The sequence below is a fragment of the Coloeus monedula genome (assembly GCF_965178545.1).
Source record: "Coloeus monedula genome assembly, chromosome: 16".
NCBI lineage: Eukaryota > Metazoa > Chordata > Aves > Passeriformes > Corvidae > Coloeus > Coloeus monedula.
This window is the reverse complement of record NC_138796.1, coordinates 7576358-7600083: the sequence shown is the minus strand read 5'-3', so window position 1 is coordinate 7600083 and position 23726 is coordinate 7576358. Positions and strand designations below refer to the sequence as shown.

The 23726-nt window shown below is 51.5% G+C and overlaps 1 protein-coding gene across 1 annotated transcript in view; it reads left to right on the top strand.

Annotated features, from left to right (window-relative positions):
- CACNA1H (calcium voltage-gated channel subunit alpha1 H) overlaps nucleotides 1-23726 on the top strand; it is a gene marked incomplete at both ends in the record, with an annotated part of 158083 nt that overhangs the window by 49367 nt on the left and 84990 nt on the right. The window contains 5 exons of the mRNA XM_082291933.1: nucleotides 1369-1480; nucleotides 3140-3273; nucleotides 7863-7960; nucleotides 13125-13284; nucleotides 19615-19927. Coding sequence (XP_082148059.1) covers nucleotides 1369-1480; nucleotides 3140-3273; nucleotides 7863-7960; nucleotides 13125-13284; nucleotides 19615-19927 — 817 coding nt within the window. The remainder of the gene's footprint in view (nucleotides 1-1368; nucleotides 1481-3139; nucleotides 3274-7862; nucleotides 7961-13124; nucleotides 13285-19614; nucleotides 19928-23726) is intronic.

The window sequence follows — 23726 nt, the reverse complement described above, 5'->3', positions numbered from 1 at the left end:
AGGAGGCTTGGGAATAGCGCGGGAGCCCTGTCTATAGGGAATTTCACATGGATCCCATCACTCCGTGCAAATATTGGGAGTGGCCGTGGTTGGGGTTTTTTGGGTCTGATTTGGGGCGGGATTGTCCCTGTGCTTCCAGTCAGGGAAGAGGGAAGAGCATCCAAACAGCTCCTAAAGATGGGAAAAATCAGGAAGAAATCATTGGAGGGAGGGAGAAATTAAACCAACATTGGAATTGCAGCATGGGAATTTTCCTGATGGAAAAATCCCATCAGGAGCTTCTCCTGCTTCACTCCCGTGGGGACTGGAATTTTATTTCCTTTATTTCTCTGATTTCCTACATTTATTTCCATCTTAGACAAGCATGTTTCCAAGTTTGTCCTGTTCATTCCCAACTCCAAGGTTTTCCCACCTCGGAATTTTCCAATTAAAGCCCCTCTAAAACAAGAACTGGATTGGGATCAGGTTTTAGGGATCTGCAGGATTTGACCCCACTGATTTTACCTTTTTTTCCCCCCTTCTGGATAAATAAGAATGGGCAAAACCAGCTTTAGACCGAAGCCCTGGAAAAAGAATAAATTTTATCGCGAACTGAAAAAATCCTGGATAAAATATTCCTAAGGAATCAACACGGAAGGGTTTTTTATCCAGGTTCCCAAAGAGAATTGCTGTTATCAGAAACAATTCAGTGCCTGCGCTTCTCTCTGCCTCCCCCACGTGTGGCTTTGGAAGCAAAGAACATTTATTCCCATCCAGATGTTTTCAGTTATTTTCCCTGGGAACAGTTCTCTCGTTCCCGCTCAATTTATGGAATTATTCTGTCTTTTTGTGGGATTTTTAATTGCAAACAGCAACTTTGGGCCTATTTTGCACTGATGCAAATCACCACTTCCTACTTAGATCAATTAATTATCGGCTGATTGAGCGCTGGTGGATCCCGTAAGGAAGACGGGTTTTTTTAAAGACTGGAGACTCCAACTGGGAGCCCTTTCCTTCTTTTCTGTGCACTCATGATCCTGAATCCCAACATTCCCATCCTTGGCCCCACCAGCTTGGCTCTGTTTTCCCTTTGTCCATCAGGATGTGGAATCTGTCCCTCCTCGAGATGCGGGAATTGGGTTGGAATGAGAGAACCCCATCCCCACAACTCCAGAGGGAAACAAGGACAGCAGGATGGCAGCAAGGAACCAGGCACCGTTCTGGTGCTGCTCTCTTGATGCGGGGTGATTCCCTGCTAAAACTCGGGATTGGGAGCTGGGAAAAGCCTGGGAGAAAGGGCTGGGATGGGAGGAGGGTTTGGATGTGTCCATGGGACGTTGCCTGGGCTGTCCCCTCGCAAAGCTGTGCTGTCCTTAACGCCGGTGGCACCTGGTTCGAGCACGTGAGCATGCTGGTGATCCTGCTCAACTGCGTCACCCTGGGCATGTTCCAGCCCTGCGAGGACGTGGAATGCCAGTCAGAGCGCTGCACCATCCTGGAGGTGAGGATCCCTTATCCCTGCGATTTGTGGGATGCAGGGGGTGGCTGCTCTGGGAGATGGGAGCCCCATCGTTTTCCTTTTCCACGGGAAAAGCTTTCCCGCAGGGATGGGTTTTCCAATAGGCCGAGGCGTGCAAAGCCTGGCCTGTGTGGGCTCTGCTTTGGGTGAGGCCTAATTTGGGCCTGTCCCAACAAGATCCTTTCTGTCCCTCCTTAACAAGGGCAGGGGGGCTCAGAAGTGGGAAGCCAGATCCCACTGGATTCCTTGGACACCACAAAACTCCTGCACTCCCATCCCTGGAAGTGTCCAAGGCCAGCTTGGACGGGGCTTGGAGCACGCTGGTCTAGGGAAGGTGTCCCTGCCCTTGGCTGGGGTGGCACTGGATGAGCTTTGAGGTCCTTCCCAACCCAAACCATTCCATGATTCCACGGCCAACGCCATGAGGGGGAATCTCTCCCTCCCCTCCGTCGGTTCCATTCCAGCCAGCTCCTGCTGGGATTGCTCCGTGCAGTGTGACACCAGGGACTGCCTTTGTCACTCCATTCCCTTCTCCATGAGCAAAAAACATGGGATGAGCCCATCCCTGCTCTCCTCCACATTCCAGGACAAGTGGATTTGGGAATTCTCCCCCATCCAGAGCCCCCAGCCCCGTTGGCCACCCCGAGCTCAGGGGACATCAGGCCTGACCCTCGTCCCTCCCTGCTGCCTCCCGGCATCCCCTCACTGCCATCTGCCCGCCGGAGCAGCTTTGGAAGCACATCCCGGGCACCTGCTGTGTGGGCAGCTCCTTGGCTTCCCGCACATTCCACAAGCTGGGAATAACTTCCCTCATTCCCAACGTATGACATTGACCCTGGATCACCGATGTGCTGGTGGGACGAGCTTGGCTCCTTTGGATCCCACATGGAGCTGCTGCTTTCCTTCCCTCGGGGTGTTCCAGCCATACGGGAAGGCCACTGGGATCCTCCATGGAATCCCAAACTGGTTGGAAGGGACCTTAAAGCTTATCCCATTCCACCTCTGCTATGGGCAGGGACGCCTTCCCTATCCCAGCTTGCTCCAAACCGCATCCAACCTGGCCTGGGACACTTCCTGACAGGTTTTAGGCAGGAAAGGGCTGGAAAATCCCCATTATCCCTGCTTTGTCCCAGCCTGCAGGAGGGATTGGAGGGTGGAACATGAGGTGGAAAAGCCTGAACTTCGTTATGGAGGCGTTTGGGTGCCAGTAATTAAATGAACTGAAATTATGGAGCAAAATTCCTGTGTAGTTTCTTAAGGGAAAGTTGGTTCATAAAGACAAATTCCTCTCCAGCTCTCCTGGAGCCCCTTTAGGCCTTGGAAGGAGCTCTGAGGTTTCCCTGGAGCCTTCCCTTCTCCAGGTGAACATTCCCAGCTCTCCCAGCCTGGCTCCGGAGCCGAAGAGCTCCAGCCCTGTGACATCCTCGTGTGGATGAGCAGAAGCTGGGGGCACTTCCCAAGCCCTGGAATGAGCCAGGAGCTGTGCCAGGGGGTGCCACCACCCTGCAGCTTTGATTTTGGGGTTGGTAGGTGGCACTTTGGTGAAGGGAACATGGGATGTCCCTGTGGGTGGGAGCGCTCGGATCGCTCCCTCTCCGAGCACAGCAGGACTGACTCAAATCCTCTTTTCCCGCTCTCCAGGCGTTTGACGACTTCATCTTCGCCTTCTTTGCCGTGGAAATGGTCATCAAGATGGTGGCCCTGGGCATCTTCGGGCAGAAGTGTTACCTTGGGGACACCTGGAATCGCCTGGATTTCTTCATCGTCATGGCAGGGTCAGTAACCACTTCATCCCTTTATCCTGAGAGCGGGAAAATCCCAGCGAGCCACATCCGTGCCTTGTCCTGGCTGGTTTTCAGAATGCCTGGGGAGGCAGAACCTCCCAAGTCAGACCTTTTAATCCCCACCCCAAAACCATGCTGGGTTTGGGGTGAGTTGTGAGTATCAGGCAGAGCTGTGGGGTTTTTGTAGCAATCCTTTCATGTCCGTCAGATCAACGCATCCTGAGCTGATCCACATGTCCCGGTGCTGTTGTCTCCAAATAAAACCCCCAGAGCAGCTCAGCCCCATTCCTACCCCGTACCACCCCCGGAGTGAGGCAGGAATGGGGCAAACAAGGAGAACACAGCCCCAGACTCCCACTAAGAAGGTTGAAATCCCAGGGGGAAAAGCTGACCAGGAGTTAACCCAAATTCCAAGCTTCCTGTAAATTCCTCCTGGTTTTTCTTCAATTCCTCCTGGATTCATTCCCTCTCCCCCAGCTGCTGGTTTGTGCAGGATGTGTTAATAAACAGCTCCAAGGAAGATCCTGTTGCTTTTGACACCACTTCCCTCTCTCCCACAGGGAATAATGGAGCGGAGTAAAACCTTGGCAAAGCTCAGACTTTTTTTTTCCCCCCCAATAAATAAATGGCTTTGGATACCCCAGGCTCTCCTACCTGCTCCGTACATCCTGGGAAGGGACGGAAAGCTTTAATTGCTGCCTGACTTCTGCGTTCCTGCGTTCCTAATGACCGACCTGGGGTTAATTAAAACATCCTTGGAATGTGTTGGGGCATTTTTCCCCTTCCATTAGTGCTGGGCCATCTTCCCTGCACTAATGGGGTTTTGTTGTGCTCCGTGTTATTTGTCTGGAATACAATTAGGGATGGTTTTAGTGCTCTGAATAAAACATGAGCTCTCCTGAGCGGCACTTCCTCAGAACTCGGGTGCAGTTCCAGCCCGGGAAGGAACATCAGGGACAGCAAAAAAACCAAACCCTTATTATTAATTATTTTTTCCTTAATTACGTTTTCCTATAAAGCTGCTGCAGTGTTTAAGAGAGGAGTGGTAGGGGAAGAGCAGGGAACACTCGGGATCGGGATTCTGCCACCTGTAACCAACATGCTGAGGGTGTTTTTCCGCACTGGATATGCGGGATGAGCTCTCCTGAGGATGAGCAGAAAATCCCCAGCTCCTCAGAGATGCCCCCACCCCAGGACTGGAGGACCCCATGGAGGCAGAAGGGCTGAGCCCTCTGCTCATCCTCAGGGGCAGCTTTGGAGCAGGAATTTTGCTGTTGGAATGACGGGGAAAGTGGCTGGTGAGGCCATTTGGGAGTTTTCCAAGGTTTTTCCTCACCTTCCATGGCTGGGATATGTTTGAGGAGGATGAAATCAGCAGGAGGTGCTGCTGCAGGTGTGGCATTACTCAACCTGGAGATAGGAAGAAGAAAATCCCCTTCCCTGGCTGATCCTGGGCTATCTCCAGCTGGTTTTGGTGGATTTGAGCTGTACCTGGGATATGATTTCCCATCTCTCCAAAGAAAAGCTGGAGCTGGGAGCACCCCTGGGGGAGGAGAAGCCCCCACCCTTCAATCCTCCTAAACCTGGAGCTGTTTTTAGCAGGGAACTCCCCCCTGGAATGACAAGGCTTTTTCCAGTGAGGGGATGGATGTGCTGAAGTTATTCCAAGGTTTTTTGGGATAAGAAGGGAAACAAGTGATGGGCAGCACTTCATTTGCCTGTTCTGCCTCCTCAGAGGAGCTGATTTGCCTCAGCAGCAGCTCCAAAGGGAGCAGGGAAGCTACAAAATAAACACAGCTCCTGCCTCCAGCACAGATCGTGTCTGAAGTTCCTCCCAGCTCCCAGAGTCCTTTCATGTTTTCCTCGCCTGAGAAATGTTCCCTGGAAAATTTCAAGCCCAGCGGAACTCACAGCCTCTCCGTCTGCCCAGCAGCCGAGTTGAAAGCGTTTCCCTGGCATCAGGAGAGCTGAAATCGAGAGGTTCCTGGTGCATCCAGTCCCTGGAGACATCCCAAGCTCCCAGGATATGCCTTGGATCCGACAGCTGAAGGTTTGGAAGCTGTTGATGGCATAAGACATCCCAAAGCCTTGTGCCTCCTGCTTTTCAGGGTAGGGAATCACCTATCAAGTGCCAATCCATCCAAAATTCCCATCTCCAGTGGTTTCTGTGGGGCATTCCCAAGAGATTCTTGATCTACAGGTGGGATCTGAGGACAGGACCCCACACTTGGCCTTGCGAAGAAATCTTTGGCTTTTCCATGGAGGTTTCCAATAATTTCACTGCTTGGAGGGAGTCCAGTCTGGGATCCATCAAGGCTTCGGTGGGCAACGTGGATCCCCCTGAGTGTTTCCTTCAAATCTTCAATGGAGTATCCTGGAAAGCCAAAGTACCGGGATCAGAACTCAGATCTTGGATTATCCATCTTTCATCAGCTCCGCTCCAAGGGCCAAGTGAAAGTGAGGCCCTGGGAGTTGTCCCATTAATTTGCTAATTATGGATGTGCTTCCTGGAGGACAAACCCAGCTCCCCCTGGAGCATTCCCTGCTCCTTTTCCACTCCATGAGGAGTTCCCCACTGGAATCGGTTACGCTCCGATTCCCTCCCTCAGCCTCTGGATAACTCTGGGCTGTGCTGAGCTGGGCCCACACCAGCGAACAGAGCCGGGCCCGGCATTGGCACTTCAGGGACTTTAAGCCCCACTTGGGCAATTCCCACAAGGAATTTGGAGCCAACACCTGGAGCTGGCTCCAGACCCCTCCCTGCAGGTGGGAACGGGCATTTCCAAGGTTTTCCCACTGTGTGGTCCTTCCTGAGGCTTCCCAGTGCTCTGCTCCAGCTTCGCAAGCACACGGCAGATGGAAACCCTGGCTTTGTGCCATGCTGGGGTTTCAAGCCCTCGGAATCATGGAATTATTAAGGTTAGAATGGATCAACCCAGCCCCACCACCAATTTCACCACTCAGCCATGTCCTCAGTGGCTCCTGTTCCTCGGTTTTGGCTCAGTTCCTATGGACAAGCTTCTGATTTATAAAGACTCGCTCCTTCCCCCAGGAGAAAAAATCTTTGGAAGTTGATCACCAAAACAGCTCCAAATCATCAGGAATTTTGCACGGCAAATTGAGGGTAAGAGGCAAAGTCACATCAGTGAGATGCCAGGGGTGACCTCAAAGAGCTGCAGGACACAGCCGGCAGAGTGGGAAATCTCAGGAGAGCCAGATATTCCCAATTAAACCGTGGAGAGCCGGGCAGAGATTCCAACAGGCCGGAAAGGGTCCGGCAGCGCCCAGCTGGGACACACAGGCAGGGAGGAACGGGAGCAAGGCTGGCAGGATCCCAGAATTCCGTCTGCTGATGGCGCAAATCCATCCTGCTGCTCCTTCAGCCCTCTGGCTGTGGATTTTTGATGGACTTTGCTCCATCCTGGCTGCAGATTCCATTGGAAATCTCTTCTCACTGACCCTTCCCAAATGCCCAGGCAGCAGCTCGGCTCGGACTTGCCTCTGGCCTTCCATATCTGTTTGTTTCTTTGGAAACCCAAAGCGAAACCTCTTTTTCCATGGGATGCAACAGCTCCCTTGCAGGGATGCTTTGGATGCTGTTGTGTTCTTGGAACAGGAGGGATTTGGGATGTATTTCCAAGCGTTCCCCTGGAGTGAAAGCCATAAATGGTAATTCCAGCCAGGCTAAGTGGCTGTAACCCCATTAAAACAACAACTCTGCACACGTTTGCCACCCATGGATGGAAAAGAGAAGGAAAACTGACTCCAGGTCCTTCCCAGAAATGTTTAAGGCGAATGGGGAGGAAGAATGAAGAAGGAAACGTTCTTCATTTGGAAGGCTCAAATGGAATTAAATTATTTGTGCGTTGTTTGTTTGTTGGAGATTCAGGTTTGGTCACGGTGGGAGACAAAAGCTGGGGTGCAGCTCCTTGTCCTGCAAATTCATGGAATCATGGAATGGGTTGGGTTGGAAGGGACCTTAAAGATCATCTTATGGCAGGGACACCTTCCCTATCCCAGGTTGCTCCAAGCCCCGTCCAACCTGGCCTTGGACACTTCCGGTGATCCAGGGGCAGCCACAGCTTCTCTGAGAATCCATACCAGGGCCTCTCCACCCTCACAGGAAAGAATTCCTTCCAAATATCCAACCTAAATTTCCCCTCTTTCAGTGTGAACCCATTCCCCCTTGCCTTGTCCCCACAATTCCTGCTGAAGATTCCCTCTCCTGTGTCCTTGGATGTTCCTTCATATCCTGAGAGGAAAATCCTGCTTTCCAAAGTGTTCCCTGTGCTGACGGTAAAGGTTGGAAGGGACCTTAAAGCTCATCCCATCCCACTCCTGCCATGGGCAGGGACACCTTCCCTATCCCAGGTTGCTCCAAACCCCATCCAACCTGGCCTGGGACACTCCCAGGCACATGGAATTGCATCCACTGGAAAAACTGGAAACACAGAGTGGGTGGATTTGCACCCCTGGGCTTGCAGGCAGCAAAGCTTTTCCTGACCCCAATTCCAAGAGCCTGACCCCAATTCCAAAGCCAGAGCATCCCCATCCTGACCCCTTTCCTGTTTTCCCTGCAGGATGATGGAATATTCCCTGGATGGACACAACGTGAGCCTCTCCGCCATCCGCACCGTCCGCGTCCTGCGGCCACTGCGGGCCATCAACAGGGTCCCAAGTAAGTGACACCATCCCAGGCATGGCTCGGTCTGGGAAAACTGGGAAAGCATGGGAATAACCCCACCCCACCTGGATTTCTGAGCTCAGTCTGGGAAAACTGGGAAAGCATGGGGATAACCCCACCCCACATGGATTCCTGCTTTGTGGAATCTGCTCCCCTGCTACTGAGAGGAAATTAATTGATTTGAGTTTTTAATGGCGAGTTAGAGCTCGTCATCCTCGTAATTGGTGTTAGGAAAGGCCAAGGAGCAGGGAATTGACCCTCGGGGCTGTTTTCCAACGTTTTTGTGGCTTTTCTGAGGAAAACAGCTCTGCTCGTGGTGTAAAGTAAACAGTGTTCCTCCAACGGAAGGGAAAAGGTCACTTCCAAGAGGGATCTTCTTGCCCTGCTGGGTTCATTTTCCCTCCTCAGAGATTTAAGGTCTTTCCATGACTTTATGTTCGGGATTAGCAGCTCAGGAGCCTCCCTTGCTGCTAAAATCCCACAGAGGGTTTGCTCCGTGTGAAGCAAAATTGGGATCATCCTCGATAGGAAGTTCAAGTGGCTCCTAAATCCGTTTTCAAGTGGCTTCAGCTGCTTGGCTTCTAAATCCAATTTGAAAGCCGAGGCACACCACTGGAATAATTCCCCACTGGAATCTCCCAGCTGCTGAGCCATCCCGCACAAGGTGCTCATTGCACAGCAATTCCAGCCGTTCCCAACCCAAATCCACTCCAATTCAAATGCAGCAGCATTGTACGGAAATCACGGGGATCCTCGCAGAAAGGGAAAAGGGATTTTTCCCGTGCTTTTGGAAAGCACTTGGGGTGATCCAGCCCCACATCCTGCCTGGATTCCTTGTCAGCACATCCAGGGACAGCCAAACAACCTCCGCCAGAAGGAGTTTGATTCCAGGCCCTCTGAGGAAAATGTGAGGGAGCAGATGGATGTTTATACCCAGGAGCCTCGGGAGTTTCTCTCTGAACTCCAATTCCACAGGATTTTTCTGGAAAACAAGGAATAAAAGCAGCGAATTCCACAGTGACATCCTGAGGGAAAAACAAGACCGAAAAAAGGAGAGGCGGAAAAGAGCCACGGAACCCTTTGGAGCTTTGTTTTCCTAACGGGCTTTTGTTGCCAGGGTTTTGGAAAAGCACAACACGGAGCTTCCCTCTGGGATTCGGAGCTCCAGGGAAGTTTCCCTCTGGGATTTGGGGACCTCGCTGCAATGGGGTGGAGCAGAGGGACCCTGGCACCGGCTGGGCTTGGAGCGCTCCAGGCCGGGATGAGGATCAGGCTCCCTCTGAACTCCTTCAAATCCACAAAACCCCTCACAGCACTCGCATGGAATAGTGGGAATCTCAAGCTGGGATCAGCTGGGCTGAGGGCAGCAGCCAGGGGAATTTAAGGATTTACACCGAGCTCCAGGGATCCAAACAACTCCAGCTTTCGGTGGAATTTTGCTCTCACGTTTGTCTCCCTGAGCTCCGACGTGGAATGAGCCTTCCAGGCTGTTTTCACTGCACTTCCCATGGGATTTGCACATTTTTCCAACAGACAGGTGATAGAAAATACCCCATTGTTCGGTTAATATTCCATGGGATAAAATCCAGCGAGTTTGGAGTGGAGGTGCCTGAGCTGACACCACCTGGGCTGACACCACCACCCAAGCCCTGAGCAAGCGCCAGGATTAGGATTCCTAGAAATTATTCCCAGAAATATCCCCATTCCTGGAGCCTCCACTTGTCTGGGAGACACCAACCCCATGCACCTGGAACCTCGGGAATTTTGCTGTTTCAGATCGATATATTCCAGAACCTGTGGAGAAGGGATGGGGACATCCCTGGATTTTTGTGGCTACATTTTCAGCCTTTCATCCATGGGGATGGCACAGCTCATCCAAGGGATTTCCTTGGAATTCCAGCGCATCCGAGCAGTGGCAACAGCGCAGCCCCATCCATGCCATTCGCAGCTCTGGGAGTTGGGAATGGGATTTTCCACAAGGATGTGGAGCAGATAAAATTCCCAGCTGGCTCAGAAGAGATGGACCCGGCATTAAATCCAGGGAAAGAGGGAGAACCAGCCTGGAGATTGATCCCTGGGGTTCCTGGGCTCTTCCTGGGATCCAGCCAGCACTGTCAGCTCGTTGCTTCCAGGCACCATAAATTCACCCCCGGGATGATTTTGGCTGGGTGCCGTTTGTCCAGAGCAGAAAGAAGAACCGCGGCCAATAAAAACATCATTTCTGGTAGGAATTCTTCCTTCCGAAGCACCGGAAAAGCAGAATTCCTGCAATTCTTACACTCGCCAGGGGCTTGGAGTCGTGGATATTTTTTCAGAAGTGCTCACTGGGGTTTTTTTAATATTTTTGTTTTGTTTTTTAAAATTGTCTATTTTTTAATTTCTATTTTTGATATTTTTATTTTAATTTTCATGTTTTCTTTTTAATTTTCATCTTTATTTTTATTAGTTTTAGTTTTATTTATTTTTCATTTTTATCTTTATTTTTATTAATAATTATATTTTCTTTTTCTTTTCATTTTTCTTTTTATTTATTTTTATTTTTACTTTTATTTTTTTAATTTAATTTTAATTTAAATTTTTTTATTTTAATTTTTGGTTTTATTTTTACCTTTATTTTTATTTATTTTTATTTTTATGTTTTTTTATTTTAAGTTTTTTTAAATTTTTTAATTTTTATTTTCATTTTTATTTTCTTTTTTGTTTATTTTTATTTTTATTTTTTAAATTTAATTTTAATTTTTATTATTATTATTATTATTTTCATTTCTTTTTAATTTTTATTTTTACTTTCATTTTTGGTTTTATTTTTATTTTTACTTTTATTTTTATTAATTTTTATTTTTACTTCTATTTTTTAGTTTTAATTTATTTTAAAATCTTTTTTCTTTAATTTTTCAATTTTTCTTCTCCTTTTCATTTCTATTTTCCTGCTGTGTGGTTTCAACCAGGCATCCCACGGAATGGGAATGAAAATCCTGCTCCTTGGTTCAGCCCCAGTGCTGCTCTTTTCCCATGGCACACTGGACACCCCATGGAGTGGCTGGAGAACAGCCGGATTCCATCTCCAGGATGAACAACCCCAAATTCCAAAAGGAGCTGAGCAGGAAAAAATTGTCTGGCACAGGGAGAGAAATTTTACCCATTTTTGGAAAAAAGAGGGAGGATGTCAGGGAGAGTGGGGAGGAAAAAACGGGAGAAGATCCCAGCATCGTCTTTCCAATGGGGATTGAGTGAGTTCTGTTTTCCAAAGGTGGATTTGCAAGGAAAATGTTGGATTTGCTCCTGGGCAGGGCCGGGAGTGGGATTTGATGATCGTGGTGTGTCCCTTCCCGCTCGGGGTATTCCATGATTGTGTGACAGGACACATTGGGAATAAACACCAGGAATCCCAAACCCCCTCTGCCTCCTCTGCAGCTCCAGAGGATGGAATTTGCTCCGTCCCTTCCCTCAGGGTGGCACTGGGACAGCACAGGGACAGGGATGGGGTGGCTGGCACAGGCTGCCTCTTCTCCGGAGAGGATCCGGTGCCAGCAGCTGGAATTGCACCGGAGCCAAGGCCCAGCTGGGCACGGAGACCTCGGAAGGCTCTGGATGCAGAGGTCGTTACTCATCCCTAATTATTAATTAGCTGGAAATTCTTGGCCGGGCTGGCGGATGCCCTCGTGCCGCCTGACAGGGTGGTGGCAGCTCCAGCCCCGCTTGGCTCCCTGGGATTTGGCTCCCTTGGATTTCCGCTGGCAAATCCACACGAGGAGCGGTGTGATGGGATCCCAGCTCCTGCCAGCAGTGCCTGGGAATGCTGGGATGGACGGGTGGGAATGCTGGGATGGACAGACACCGCTCTCCTGGAGACCCTGGTTCTCCCAGCACCCACCCCTGAGGGCTGCAGATTCCAGGCTCAGCACCATGGAATTACGGGAGAGGCGTCAGGCACAGCTCGGGAGAAGCCAATGGAATCTGCTGGGGGAACAGTGAGTGCCTAGATCCAACGGGATGACTCATGGAGAGCACATCCCGGGAATATTCAGGGAGAGAAGGCTTCACCCGGGCAGGCAGGAAGAGGATTTCAGTGGGATAAATCCCTCCAAAGCCAGCCGGGTCTCCTTGCCAGCAGTCACAATTCCCACCATGCCATGAACTTGATCCCTGTGGATCCCAAGGCTTGCATTTGGCTTTATTCCCTCCTATAATTCAGGATTTGCCTTTGTCTCTTCCCTCTTTTCCTCAGTTCATCCGTTATCAGCTGTTGGAATAATGGTTTGGCCCTGTCCCAGAGGTTCATTGAACCTCTGCTGAGCTCCAAGTCGTTATTCCCATTTTATTCCCATTTTATCCTCGACTTTGGAGGTGCCCTGAGGTGTGAGAGGGGCAGCCCCCAGTCCCAGCCCCATCCCTGCCTCCTTTCCCAGTCCTCCTTACCCTCCCACCAGGAAGGTGCTGGGAATGCCAGGCTTGGCTGAGGCTCTGAAAGGCTCCCATTCCTCGAGTTGGAATGTTTGAGTCGGAATATTTGGCCTGGAAATCGGCATTTCCCTGGCACCAGAGGCTGGGGGAGCCCAGGGCTCATGGAGAGGTGTGGGACCGGTGGGAAGGTCTCCCACAGCCTCTGGATGAGGAGGGAAAGGGAGCAGAGCTTTCTTTGGAGGGAGGAACATTCACATCCTGCTTTCCACCCTCAAAGTCAGAATTCCCCTGCTTTCCCAGCTTTCCGGAATTTCCCTGTGTCCAGCAAGGAGAGGAGTTCTCCATGGAAGAGGAATTCTCTGTGTTGGAGGCCCAGCTCCCATCCCACCCCAGGCTCCGTGGTTTTTAGGGGAGCAGTTTCTGTGATCCATCAGAGGAGTCTGCTGTGTTTACAAATCCGTATTTTGACAATTCCTCCGGAGCCTGATGATTCCCAGGAGTGTTTCTCCAGGAAAAATCATCTTGCAGCTCATGTGTCCTTGAGCCCTCTGGAAAACACCTGGAAACCCCACTCTTGGATCCACCCTCTGCAGATTGCTGTTTGTTCCCATTCCCTGCTGAGCCTTTGGCATCTTCCCCTCCCTTTCCAGCCTCAGGCTTTGGGGGAAAACACCAACATCCCAAATTTTCTGTGCATCCAGCTTGGGAATGGTGGCTTCTTCCCATCCTAATGCGGTTTTCCCTTCTCCCACAGGTATGAGGATCCTGGTGACCCTGCTGCTGGACACTCTGCCTATGTTAGGCAATGTCCTCCTCCTGTGCTTCTTCGTCTTCTTCATCTTCGGGATTGTCGGGGTCCAGCTCTGGGCGGGGCTGCTGAGGAACAGGTGCTTCCTAGACAGGAATTTTGCTATGTAAGTACAGCAAAAGGAAAAATTCTCCATCTTTTTCTTCCTTTCTGGCCCTTGCTGGAAAGATCCCAGCCCTCAGCAGGGCTCTGGGTCCAGCTGGGAGCTTTTTGTCTGAAAAAATCCCATTTGTCAGCGACTTCCTGATGGTTTGAGTGGCTCTTCCGTGTTTTCCTGCTGCACCCTCAGGATGAGGATGGGAATGGGTTGGATCAGCTCTGCCTGAGATCCCTGACTCTGGGAACTGGAGGATTTAGAACGAATTCCCAGTTCTCCCAACAGTTCGGGTCACCGAGCACACTGGCAGGGGGTTGGTGAGTTGGAGTTGCTGCTGAAACCCAGAGGTAAATCCTTGCTGGGGTTTGGAGATCAGCAGCTGGATGTGAAAAGCATTCAAATCACTGGGACACGGCTCCCAGTGTGGGACAGGCATCGGGAACGGGCAGCACCTGGATCCTTAGGGCTGGAAAACACCTCCAGGATCATCGAGCCTAACCTTAAGGAGGCGAATTTTCCTTTGAGTTCTCCCAGGCCGGGCAGCTGCGTGGAGCAGCCCCTCTGATCACTGACCCTCACTGCCCTCCTGAGCCTCACCTGGGACCCCCAGCCCTGCCCAAGGCCCAGCAGCTCGACTTAAGCCCAGCCCAGGCTCTTAGTCTCAGAATGAGGTTATTTAAGGATTTTTAGTCGGGATTCTGGTGCTTGTCTTTGTTCCTGGTGCCTTTGGCTCCTGCGCAAGCTCCCTGGATGAGTCCTGCACCTGGTTGTTCCTCTGGAGCCTGCTGCCAGCCCTGGGCTCTTCCTGCTGGGTTCAGAGTGGGATCGTGGAGGTGCTGCTGGAGCTGCGAGGGCTCCTGGCTCATGCCAGGCTTTGGGGCACTCCTTGAGCTGGGGCTGTTGTGCCCCTGCCCCTTCCTGAGGTGAGGACGCACCTGAGCACCCGCAGCACAGCACTGGGATGAAAACCGAGTGCAGCCAGCATGGAAAAGGGAGATTTCCCTGGGAAAATCCTCCCAAAGGCTCCTGTCAGAGCTGTCGGTGGCTCCGAGGTGAGGAAATGCCCCAGCCCAGCTCTCAGGGCAGCTCTAACTCCGGGAGAGGAGATGGAACCTGTAATTCCATCCCTGGGTAATCATCTGCTGTCTGCACTGGGATTGTCTGCGAGACAGGCACGGCTCATCCCTCAGGTCCTGCTCCTGCCTCTCACTGCTCACTCCTGGCCCTTCCAGCTCCCTGAGCCTTTCCCTGTTCTCTGGACCAGCTCTGGTGGCATTTATTCATCCCAGCAGAGTGGAAAATCGATGACTCTGCCACGGGTGTGATTCCACGCCCACATCCCGATGCTCCAAACCCTCTCCTGCCACCCCCAGCAGGAATTTGCCACTCGCCAAAACCCTCCGCGCTCAGAGTGATCCCCCCTGAGCTGCCATTCCCAAGCCCAAATCGTGGTGTCCCAGCCCTGCTTGGGTGGCCCCGGCGCTATAATTAACTCCAGTGAGCCCCTGTCGGTCTCTTGGAGTCGGGATTTTAAATGCTCCGTGATTTTGTGCAGAGCGGAGCTTTTAGGATGAACCACAGGGGAAGCGTTTGCTGAGCACAGCCATTAAGCAGCAGTTACGTAATGGCCATTAGCAGCATCAAAGGCCTTGCAGAATTTTCTCATCGGGCCTTGCTCCTCGTCAGGGAAGGCACAGGAAGGTTTTGGGATGAGCCGTGTTTCAAAGGGTTTGTCCGGGATCGTCTCCTTCCCTCTGGGATGGATCCCGGTCTCTCCCCAGAGTAGCTGGGAATGGTGAATTTGGGGGGTCCTGCCCAAGTCCTGTGGCTTCTTGTGATTGAAGTTGCAGCATTCCAGGGGGATTTGGGGAAAAGAGGTTGCTGGGGTGCCCATGGAGCAGGAATATTGCAGCTTCCAGCTCTGTCAGCGGGAGAAATGTGGGGTACTCTGGTACCTTCACCCCGAGTGGTGCTGCTGGGTTGGGCTCTTGGTCTGCATTAATTCCAGACCTGAGAAATCCAGCTGTGATCCAATCCCTGCATTTCCAGCTATCCCAGGTCTACTGGAGCTCGAGGTGGAAATTTTCGGGAATCCAGATGGAACTATTCCCAGGGTTTTTTAGCATTTCTGACTCATTCTCTCAATCCGGGTGTCAGGACGTGGTTTGGCCCTGCAGTGGCCATTATCAGCCCAGCAGCAAATTGAAAAGGGAAGAAAGGCATGGAATGACCTGGAAAGCACTTCTAGGTTCCATCTTCCTGCTGTTGGACAGCTCATGGAATCCTGGAATGGGTTGGATTGGAAGATACCTTAAAGATTCTCATTCCACCCCCTGCTGTGAGCAGGGACACCTTCCCCTATCCCAGGCTGCTCCAGCCTGGCCTTGAACACTTCCAGGGATGGGAAATCCAGGATTTCTCTGGGCACAGAGGTTTCCCAACGCTTCAGGAGGGGCTGGAGCATGGATGGACAGCCAGGCTGGGGCTGAGCACGAGCTCCTGGGTCTGATTTCTTTTACAGCCCCATAGAGAGGGAAAACCTGAATTATTGGAGGGTGTCCCCTCGGCGCTGCTGCCAAACTCTCCCAGCTGAAACCAAAACTGGATCTGGACAAAATCCAGGGGCCAGCGAGGCAAGGAAGGGTCCTAACCCCAAATTTTCTGTATGAAAGGAGGTGTAAGTGAATCACAAACAGCTGCTTCAAATCCGGCCTTGCCCTGCTGAGTCCTGCCCTGCAGTTCCTGGGCCTGCAGCTTTTCCAGAGGCATCACGTGGAAGGGCTGACTTTGATTTCTGCCATCATTCTTCTTTCCCATGGAAACCTTTTCTTTTCAATCCCCCTCGAAAGTCGGCAGCTCTGAGTAAAGTGACTATTTTTAAGTTTTCCTCATTGTGACAGAAATTTGGGGACTTTTTGGAGGTGCACTGGGAATATCTGCCGGTTTTTTTTCCTCCCTGGCTTTGGGAGCTGTGCTGAGCTTGGGGGCTGGAATGAGGTTATTTAAGGATTTTTAGTTGGGATTTTGAAGGAATGGCTGGGTTGTTGCAGGAGTGGGTTGGAAGTGGGGTTCTGCTCGTTGGGACATGGGAGAATCTCTCCCTCCCCACCCAAAGTGATTGTTCAAAACCTGGGATGCTCCCTGGGATGAACTGTGCTTCCCTGGCAGTGCCAGGATGATCCCACTGCTCTGATCAGGCAGTGGGAGCTGGAGGGGGAATTCCTCAAGGATTTTTGGTGGGAAGGAGGAAGGCTCGGCGTGCCCGGGTGGGAAGGACAAGCGGAGCCAGCAGCTCCTGGGTGACATCTCCGGGATATTTATCTCCCCCTCTGGCTCCTTCCCACCCTCCTGAGCCGCTCCCGGTGGAAATCAAGGAATTGGGTCAGCCCCAGCCTGTCTGGGCTCTTCTCCTGGGGCTGCTCCGTGTGCGTTGGGATGCAGAGCAGCATTTTCCAATCCGGGAGCCTTTCAAGGAACTCAGCGGCTCGGAAGGCGGGGAGGGGAGGGAGCTGTGAGGTGCTTTGTGTTTCCCCGCTGCCTCAGGACACGTCCAATGTGAATTTTCAGTCTTGATGAACTCAGGAGCTGCTCAGGGTTGTTCTGCCTTTGGCTGGTGCGAGCTGGGAAGAGGCTCCGGCAGCTCGGAATTTGTCAGGAAGGTGTTGAATTGCTGCTCCTGGCATTGCTCAGCAGGATTCCCTGGGAAAACAGGGAATTCATCCCACTCGGTGCTGAGCTCCTGCCACCTTTTCCCTTCCCTCCTCTGCTCCCCAAAGCTGGGGCAAGATTGTGCTCAGCGGTGCTCCAGTGGTTGGGATGTGTGCATGGGATGGACAGGGTGGGAAATCTGCCCCTGGGGGAGGATGGAGCAGAGAATGATCCATTAGGAGTGGGAGAAAAATGGATTTTCCTGCCCCTCTGTTGTCCCAGGGACAGAGGAAGGGAAATCCAGAGGCTGTGCAGGGAGCAGGGCTGGGAAAGGCTGGGAAAGGGGTGTTAATCCTCTCTCATGAGATAACAGATCCATCCTGGGGCTTGGCAGCTCCTGTCTCTCCCCCAGAGCTCTCCTAATTAGTGGGTTCATTAGCATTAATGAGTGATGTGACTCTACCTGCTGGTAAGGAAGTCAGGAAGACTTGGAGGTGGATGGTGCTGGCAGAACTCATCCATTTTTGGGGGGATGTTGGGGATTCCCTCATTCTGCAGCATTCTTTTTTCTCGTTCTTGATCTCTTTCCTTCTTTCCCCTCTTTGGTTTTGCCAGGGAAAACAAAAGGGGGGGGGGGGAAGTTTTAAGAAAAGGCCGAAATTTGCAGTGTTTGCTGCCAGTTTGGGTCCCTTCCCCTCTCACTGGGTGGTGCTGGAGCATCCCACAGGAGTGGCTCCTTCCCAGTGGGATGGAGGCTCCTGGCAGACAGGGAAGGGGGAAAAGTTGGGCAGAAACTGCCCCCCAGGTGACTGATTCTGCCATAGAGACAAGTTTTAGTTTGGAAATGATTTTGGGACAGCTGCAAAAGTGAGGAAAGGCAGGAGGAAAAGGGAGGATCGAATCTGTCAGGCAGCAGCAGAACCGACTCAGCTTCCCCCACCCCTTCCCAGCGAGTTGAGCTTTGTTTTCCTGCTTGGATTTTCCCCCCACAGCCTCCAAACCGCACCGTTCTGCTGCTTCTCCAGATGCTTCGTGCCCAGATCTTCTCTGCACAGCTCCTCAGACCCCAGCCCGGGGCTCTGTGTCCTCAGGCAGCCGTTCTTCATCCCAAAACTCCCCAAACGGTGATTCCTGGGATGCACAGAGCCTGTCCAACTGTGTGTGGCTCCTCAGGACCATTCCAGAGGGATGGGGGTTGATCCTGTGGTTTGCCTTTTGGGGGTTAAAGTCACTTCTCAGGTGTCTCCTCTCTGCTCCTTGTTCCTTTTCCCAGATTCTCCAGCTCTTCCCAAGTTTTCCTGCAGCTCGGTGTGTTTCAATCCTCTGCAGTCCCCCCCCTCTGGTTGGTGCCTGATGTGGCTGCTGCAGCTCTTGGCCCATTCTCCAGCCTGTTTTATATGGAAATTTCCTCCCAGGGAAGCCAGCTGGTGGGAGGGCAAGGAAAAGGTTTGCAGGCAGTCTGGGAGGAAAAACATCTTCCAGGTTTTTCTTGGATCCGAGGCCCAGAGACAGGGCAGGTGATGTTACAGTTCTGGCTGGAGGCTGGGATGTGCAAGGCGAGGGGAGGAGCTGCTGAACACAAATTAATTCCCAGCCAGCGATGCCCGATTCCCGGGACACGCTCCTCTTTCCTCTCCCATTTCTAGAGCTGATGAACCCTCCATGCCCATCTCAGGGAACTGGATGATGGAAGAGAACCAAATTCCCCCGGGATGTTGTTGAGGGCTGATTTCCCCTCAGCTCTGCTCTGCAGCGATTGTTCTCTCCTTAAACTCCTGCTTGGCTCCAGGGTTTTGGGCAGCAATTCCGAGCAATTGTATGGAATAACACTTGTTAAAGCCAAATCTCTTCACTGGAGAGGGACATTCAGGGAGAGATAAAAATAGAGCTGTCCTGGCTGGAAGAATTACCTGGTTATCTTCTGCCCACATCTCTGATAATGTGTGTGTTGCCTCTCCCTTATCTCCGGGTGATTATGGAGCACCCGAGATCCCTGGAGCTCGGAAAACAGTGGGTGAAGTTGGCTCTGGAGCAATGCAGCTTCTCAGCTGGAGCCCTGAGCGCTGCAGGCTCTCACCAACGCTGAGCTCATGGCCCAGAAAGTGCCAGGTCTGGGACGTAACTCAGGCAAAAGCAGCTCCTGGCGTGCCGCAATTCCAGCATTTCCTTATCCCAGCTCTGACAGAGCCATCGGCTTCTTCCAAGCCGATCCGATCAGATCTGCAGGAAGCACGTGGTTCCCGTTAATGTGGGCTCTCCCTTTTGTCCTGGAAGTACAGAGGGAATGGGAGATGGCCTCTGCCTGGGTCTGTCCTTGCGAGAGCTCAGCCCCCTCAGCCCTGAGGGGCGAATTTATTGGGAAGCTGCTCTGGATCAGATGGGTTATCTTCAAATCCTTCCAGAGAACCCAAAAACTCCCCAGATTTTTGGGAAGAACCTGATCCGCTGGGGTTTTCTCTCCATCCCCTCTCATTTCATGCTTTGTTTGCTTGGGGAAACTCAGGCTGATCTTCACTGGGAGATCACTGGGGCCTTACAGGGTATAAAACGATTAGATTTTAGGGGCTGGAATCTTGACTGGAACTTCCTGACGGGTGAAGGGACAGCAACCAGCACCTTTTCCTGCTGCTAAAACAATGGATGAACCATTTTCTCCCCATCCTTTTCCTTCTTTCCAACCCCCCCATCCAGGACGTACAACCTGACCTTCCTGCACCCCTACTACCGGCCGGACGAGGCAGAGGAGAACCCCTTCATCTGCTCCTCGCACCGGGAGAACGGGATGCAGAGGTGCTCCAACATTCCCAGCAGGAAGGAGTCCAAGGTGGAGTGCACCCTGAGCATGGATTCCTACAGCCCCAGCCTGGCCAGCCCCGAGCCCAGCAGGAATTCCTGCATCAACTGGAACCAGTACTACAACGTGTGCATGGCCGGGGACGTGAACCCCCACAACGGGGCCATCAATTTTGATAATATTGGATATGCCTGGATTGCTATTTTTCAGGTAGGATTCTCCCAGAAATGTTTTGGTTTTTCCCCGGTTTTTGTCGGGTTTGGCATTTTTTGCTCGGGAAGGTTTTGGTGAATTTGTCAGAGGAGGAAGGAATTTGCTCTCCCCTGAGTGAAACTGCAAATAAGGACATGGGGAATAAATGAATCAGGGAATAAATGGTGCAAGAGAGCATTTGGAGAGAAGAAACTTCATTTTTAGGGCAGTTTAGAGAAGGGGGAAAGTAATTCCTGAGGTAGAAAAACTCCTGGCGAGTTCCACCTCTGCAAATCAGATAAATCCCAGGGATTTCGGAGAGCAGAGATTGTTGTTGTAGCATTGGGAAGCTGAAAGTGGTGCTGAGGTTTTTAAGCAAGACTTAATTTCGTGCTAAAATGAAGGAACCTGGCATGGCTTAGGCTTGGCTTTAAATCACAGGGTGATCCCAATGAGCATGGAATGCTGGGAAGGGGAAAAATCCCTTCTGGCCAGAATTCCTGTGAGGAAATTCTGCCCGCAGGGAATTTCAGGCTTTTCAGAAAAGACCGAAGTGCTTCTCACTGAGACTGGGGAGAGATTTTACAGGTGACAAAACACTCTGGGATGGATTGGAACACTTGGAAGGATTTTCCAAGCATTTGTAGCTGTGGAAAATTGGAGGGTTCACCCACACAGTCCCGAGGCTGTGGTTTCCCAGGGCTGCCCCAGCTGGGATGATCCCTGTGTTGTTTTCCGTATTTAATGGACATTTCCTGGTTTAAAGCATTCCTCAGGCTCTGGCTGGATGCCCTGGTTGATTCAGTGCCCTGAAGTGCAGGTGACATCTGGTCCTCGAGGAGAATGCTCCGTGTAGCTTTGTTCATGATGGATAATTACTCATCCAGAGCTCTGTGCTTCGTTCATGGATTTCCTTCCAGTTCCACATTATCCCAGGAACTTCATAACTTCCCCTTTTTGCCCGGGAGTTGTAAAGTGGGGAATGTTTGCTCTGAGCATCCACAGGAGCTGCCCTCGCATCACCGTGCTGGTGCCAGAGGCTCAGAACCAAATCCAGAGGGGTTCAGACAGATCCCACTGGGATAATTCTTTGGAATTAGTGAGGAAGAGAGGAGCTGCTGGCTGGTAGTGAGTGCTGGATAAAGGGAAGAGGGAATTCTCCTTTTCCTGCTCCTGTACAGCTCTTTGATGGATCTGGGGGATGCTCCCAGGAGATCCCATCTGGCTCCCACCACAGGGCAGGGAAAGGGCACTGAGGAGGAGCAGGAGCTTCTCCAGAGGGGTCCTGCTTCCTTTTTCCTTTTCCCTTCCCCAGCCTTTTTCCAGGCTGCAAATTTTCTTTCCATCCTGGCATTTGATTTCCTCATCCTTAAAAGCTCAGTTCTATTTCAGAAAGGACCCCCCAGCCCCAGGAGAGGTTTCAGCTGATTCCTTGGAGCAAAACAATGTCTGGAAAAGTCGGATCTTGTGTCCTTAGATCATTTTGGCAGCTGGCAGCAGGTCGATGATTGGTTTTAGTGCTGCTTAGGCCATCCAAAGGCTCCAGAGGATTTCCAGCCAAAAACTCTTCTCGTGTCTTTATTCCTGTTGGAAGCCAGGCCTCATTTTTAGGAGCTGGGAATGATTTCATTCCAGGTAAAGAGGCAGCTGTTGGGAGCAAGGTGCTGGCTCAGCCTGGATGTGGGAAGAGATCATCAGTGCAGGAGGGGAGATGCTAAATCCAAGCAATTGCTGGAAGCAGAGAACATTTAGCAAATAAATCCATGGAACTGTGCTCTCATCCCATTTAATAGCTGGAGCTGGAGAGCACCAGGTCAGCAGTTGGATGAGGGCTCCGAGTAAGTGGTGCAGAAAGTCCAACTGATGGATTTAGGAACTCAGGAGCTTCCCTGGGGATTGGTGTTGAATTACTGGGAGGAGACAGGGCCGATCCTCCCGAGCCATTATCCTGCGGGATAATGAATCCGTGGCGCTGTGCAGGGGTTCTGATGTGGAGCGAGCCCTGAGGGCTGGCAGAGCTCCAGTGGGCACCGTGGCACGCTTGGGAGGCTGCTGGACAGAGCTTCCTTCAGGATTTATCCCAAATGAGCTGGGAATCGTGGTTTGTTCAGCCTGGGAAAGAGAGGGCTCCAGGGTGACATTCCAGGAGCTGACAGGAAAGAGAGGAGGGACTGTTTGAAAGGGTCTGGAGTGCCTGGACAAGGGGAATGGATTCCCACTGCTAGAGGGCAGGGATAGATGGGATAATGGGAAGGAGTGTGAGGGTGGGGAGGACCTGGCAGAGGCTGCCCCTGGATCCCTGGAAGTGCCCAAGGCCAGGTTGGACGAGGCTTGGAGCAACCTGGGATGGTGGAAGGTGTTCCCATGGAACTGGATGGGCTTTAAGGTCCCTTCCAACCCAAACCATTCCAGGATTCCATGATCTGGTGTGGTTCAGGAGCTGTCAGGAGGGAGGGGGATGGAATGAGCCCCGCAGGCGAGATCCAGAAGGAAGTTCCCAAGGGCACACCTCGGATAAACCAAAGCAAAAGAATAAAAATCTGAAGATTTCCACTCCAGAACATCCTGGAAATGGACCCCCAAGGATGGGTGAGCTCTTCCAGCTGCCAGAACTGGGATTTGTTAAAGACATTTCTTTCCATGGCAGTGATCCTGAACTTCCCAGAGCCGGGACAGGTGACAGCAGAAAAACAGGGAAATGCACTGTCGCCCTTCCAAGGAGAAGAGAAGTCAGAGACAGGAGAACCTGGTGCAAATTAAAAAATCTAAAAATAATGAAGGGAATGGCTGCATCCCTGGGCGTGGGAAGGGATGATAATTCCTTATGTAATCCTGCAAATGATTCATGTTTTGCTTCCCCTCGTGTTGTGCAAGAGGCTAATTCGTGTCTGTATTTGTTACAAAGGCACGTTCAGTGGCAAATTAGGTGAACTAATTAGCTTATTGCGGCCTAAATGAAAGGAGATGGAGCTGAAATTAACTGTGAGGTTTGGCGTGATATGAAGATCCCTTTATTGCACGCGGATTCCAGCCCCAGCAATCGGAGCGGTAATTACAGGTATTGGTGTCACACGGCGGATGATGAATTACCCACCTCAGCCAAGTCCAATTGAATTGGAATTATTGACTGGAATTATTGGAATTACTGACACTCCCAGCAAAGCAACCGAAATCTTTCCACCTCCCTGACCAGCAGCCTCGGGGTGGCCAGGCCTGAGTGTGGAAATCTTGAGGAAATGAAAGGGATTGGGAAGCTGGGAGGAAATCCCGAGAGAAGAGAGCCATCAATTGGATGATTTCCCATCGGATTTGTAGGAAAGTGAGACCTGTACTCACATTTTACTCCAGGGGTGATGCTTCTGGCAAAAGCTGAAGGAAAAAACCATCCCAGATCCAAGAGGAACACGCTGTTCCTCCCTTGTGCTTCCGGGATATGCTTGGTAGGGCTGAACTTTGAGAGCAAATCTGTCAGGAAAAATTCCATGGATGTTGCAGGAAATGTCCCTGTAATTCAGGAAATGCCCATCCAATCCAAGAGAGATTTGTCTGGCTCTTCAGAGTACTTTTCCTATGGCCTCCTCTTCCTATGGCCTCTGGGTTCCAGAGGAAGCTGCCTTTTCCTAAGGGCTTCCTTCATGAGAGAGCCTCCTGGAATGTGCCCTTGGATGCAGCTCTGGGTCATGGCTCTTGTTCTGCCTTTGTTGTTCTGAGCACCTCTTCCTTCTCCAAGGCTTCCTTAGGAAGACATCCCAGGGAACGAGTTAATCAAGTCCTCCAAGGAACACGTCCCCAGCCCATCACTGGGAATTCTCCCAGG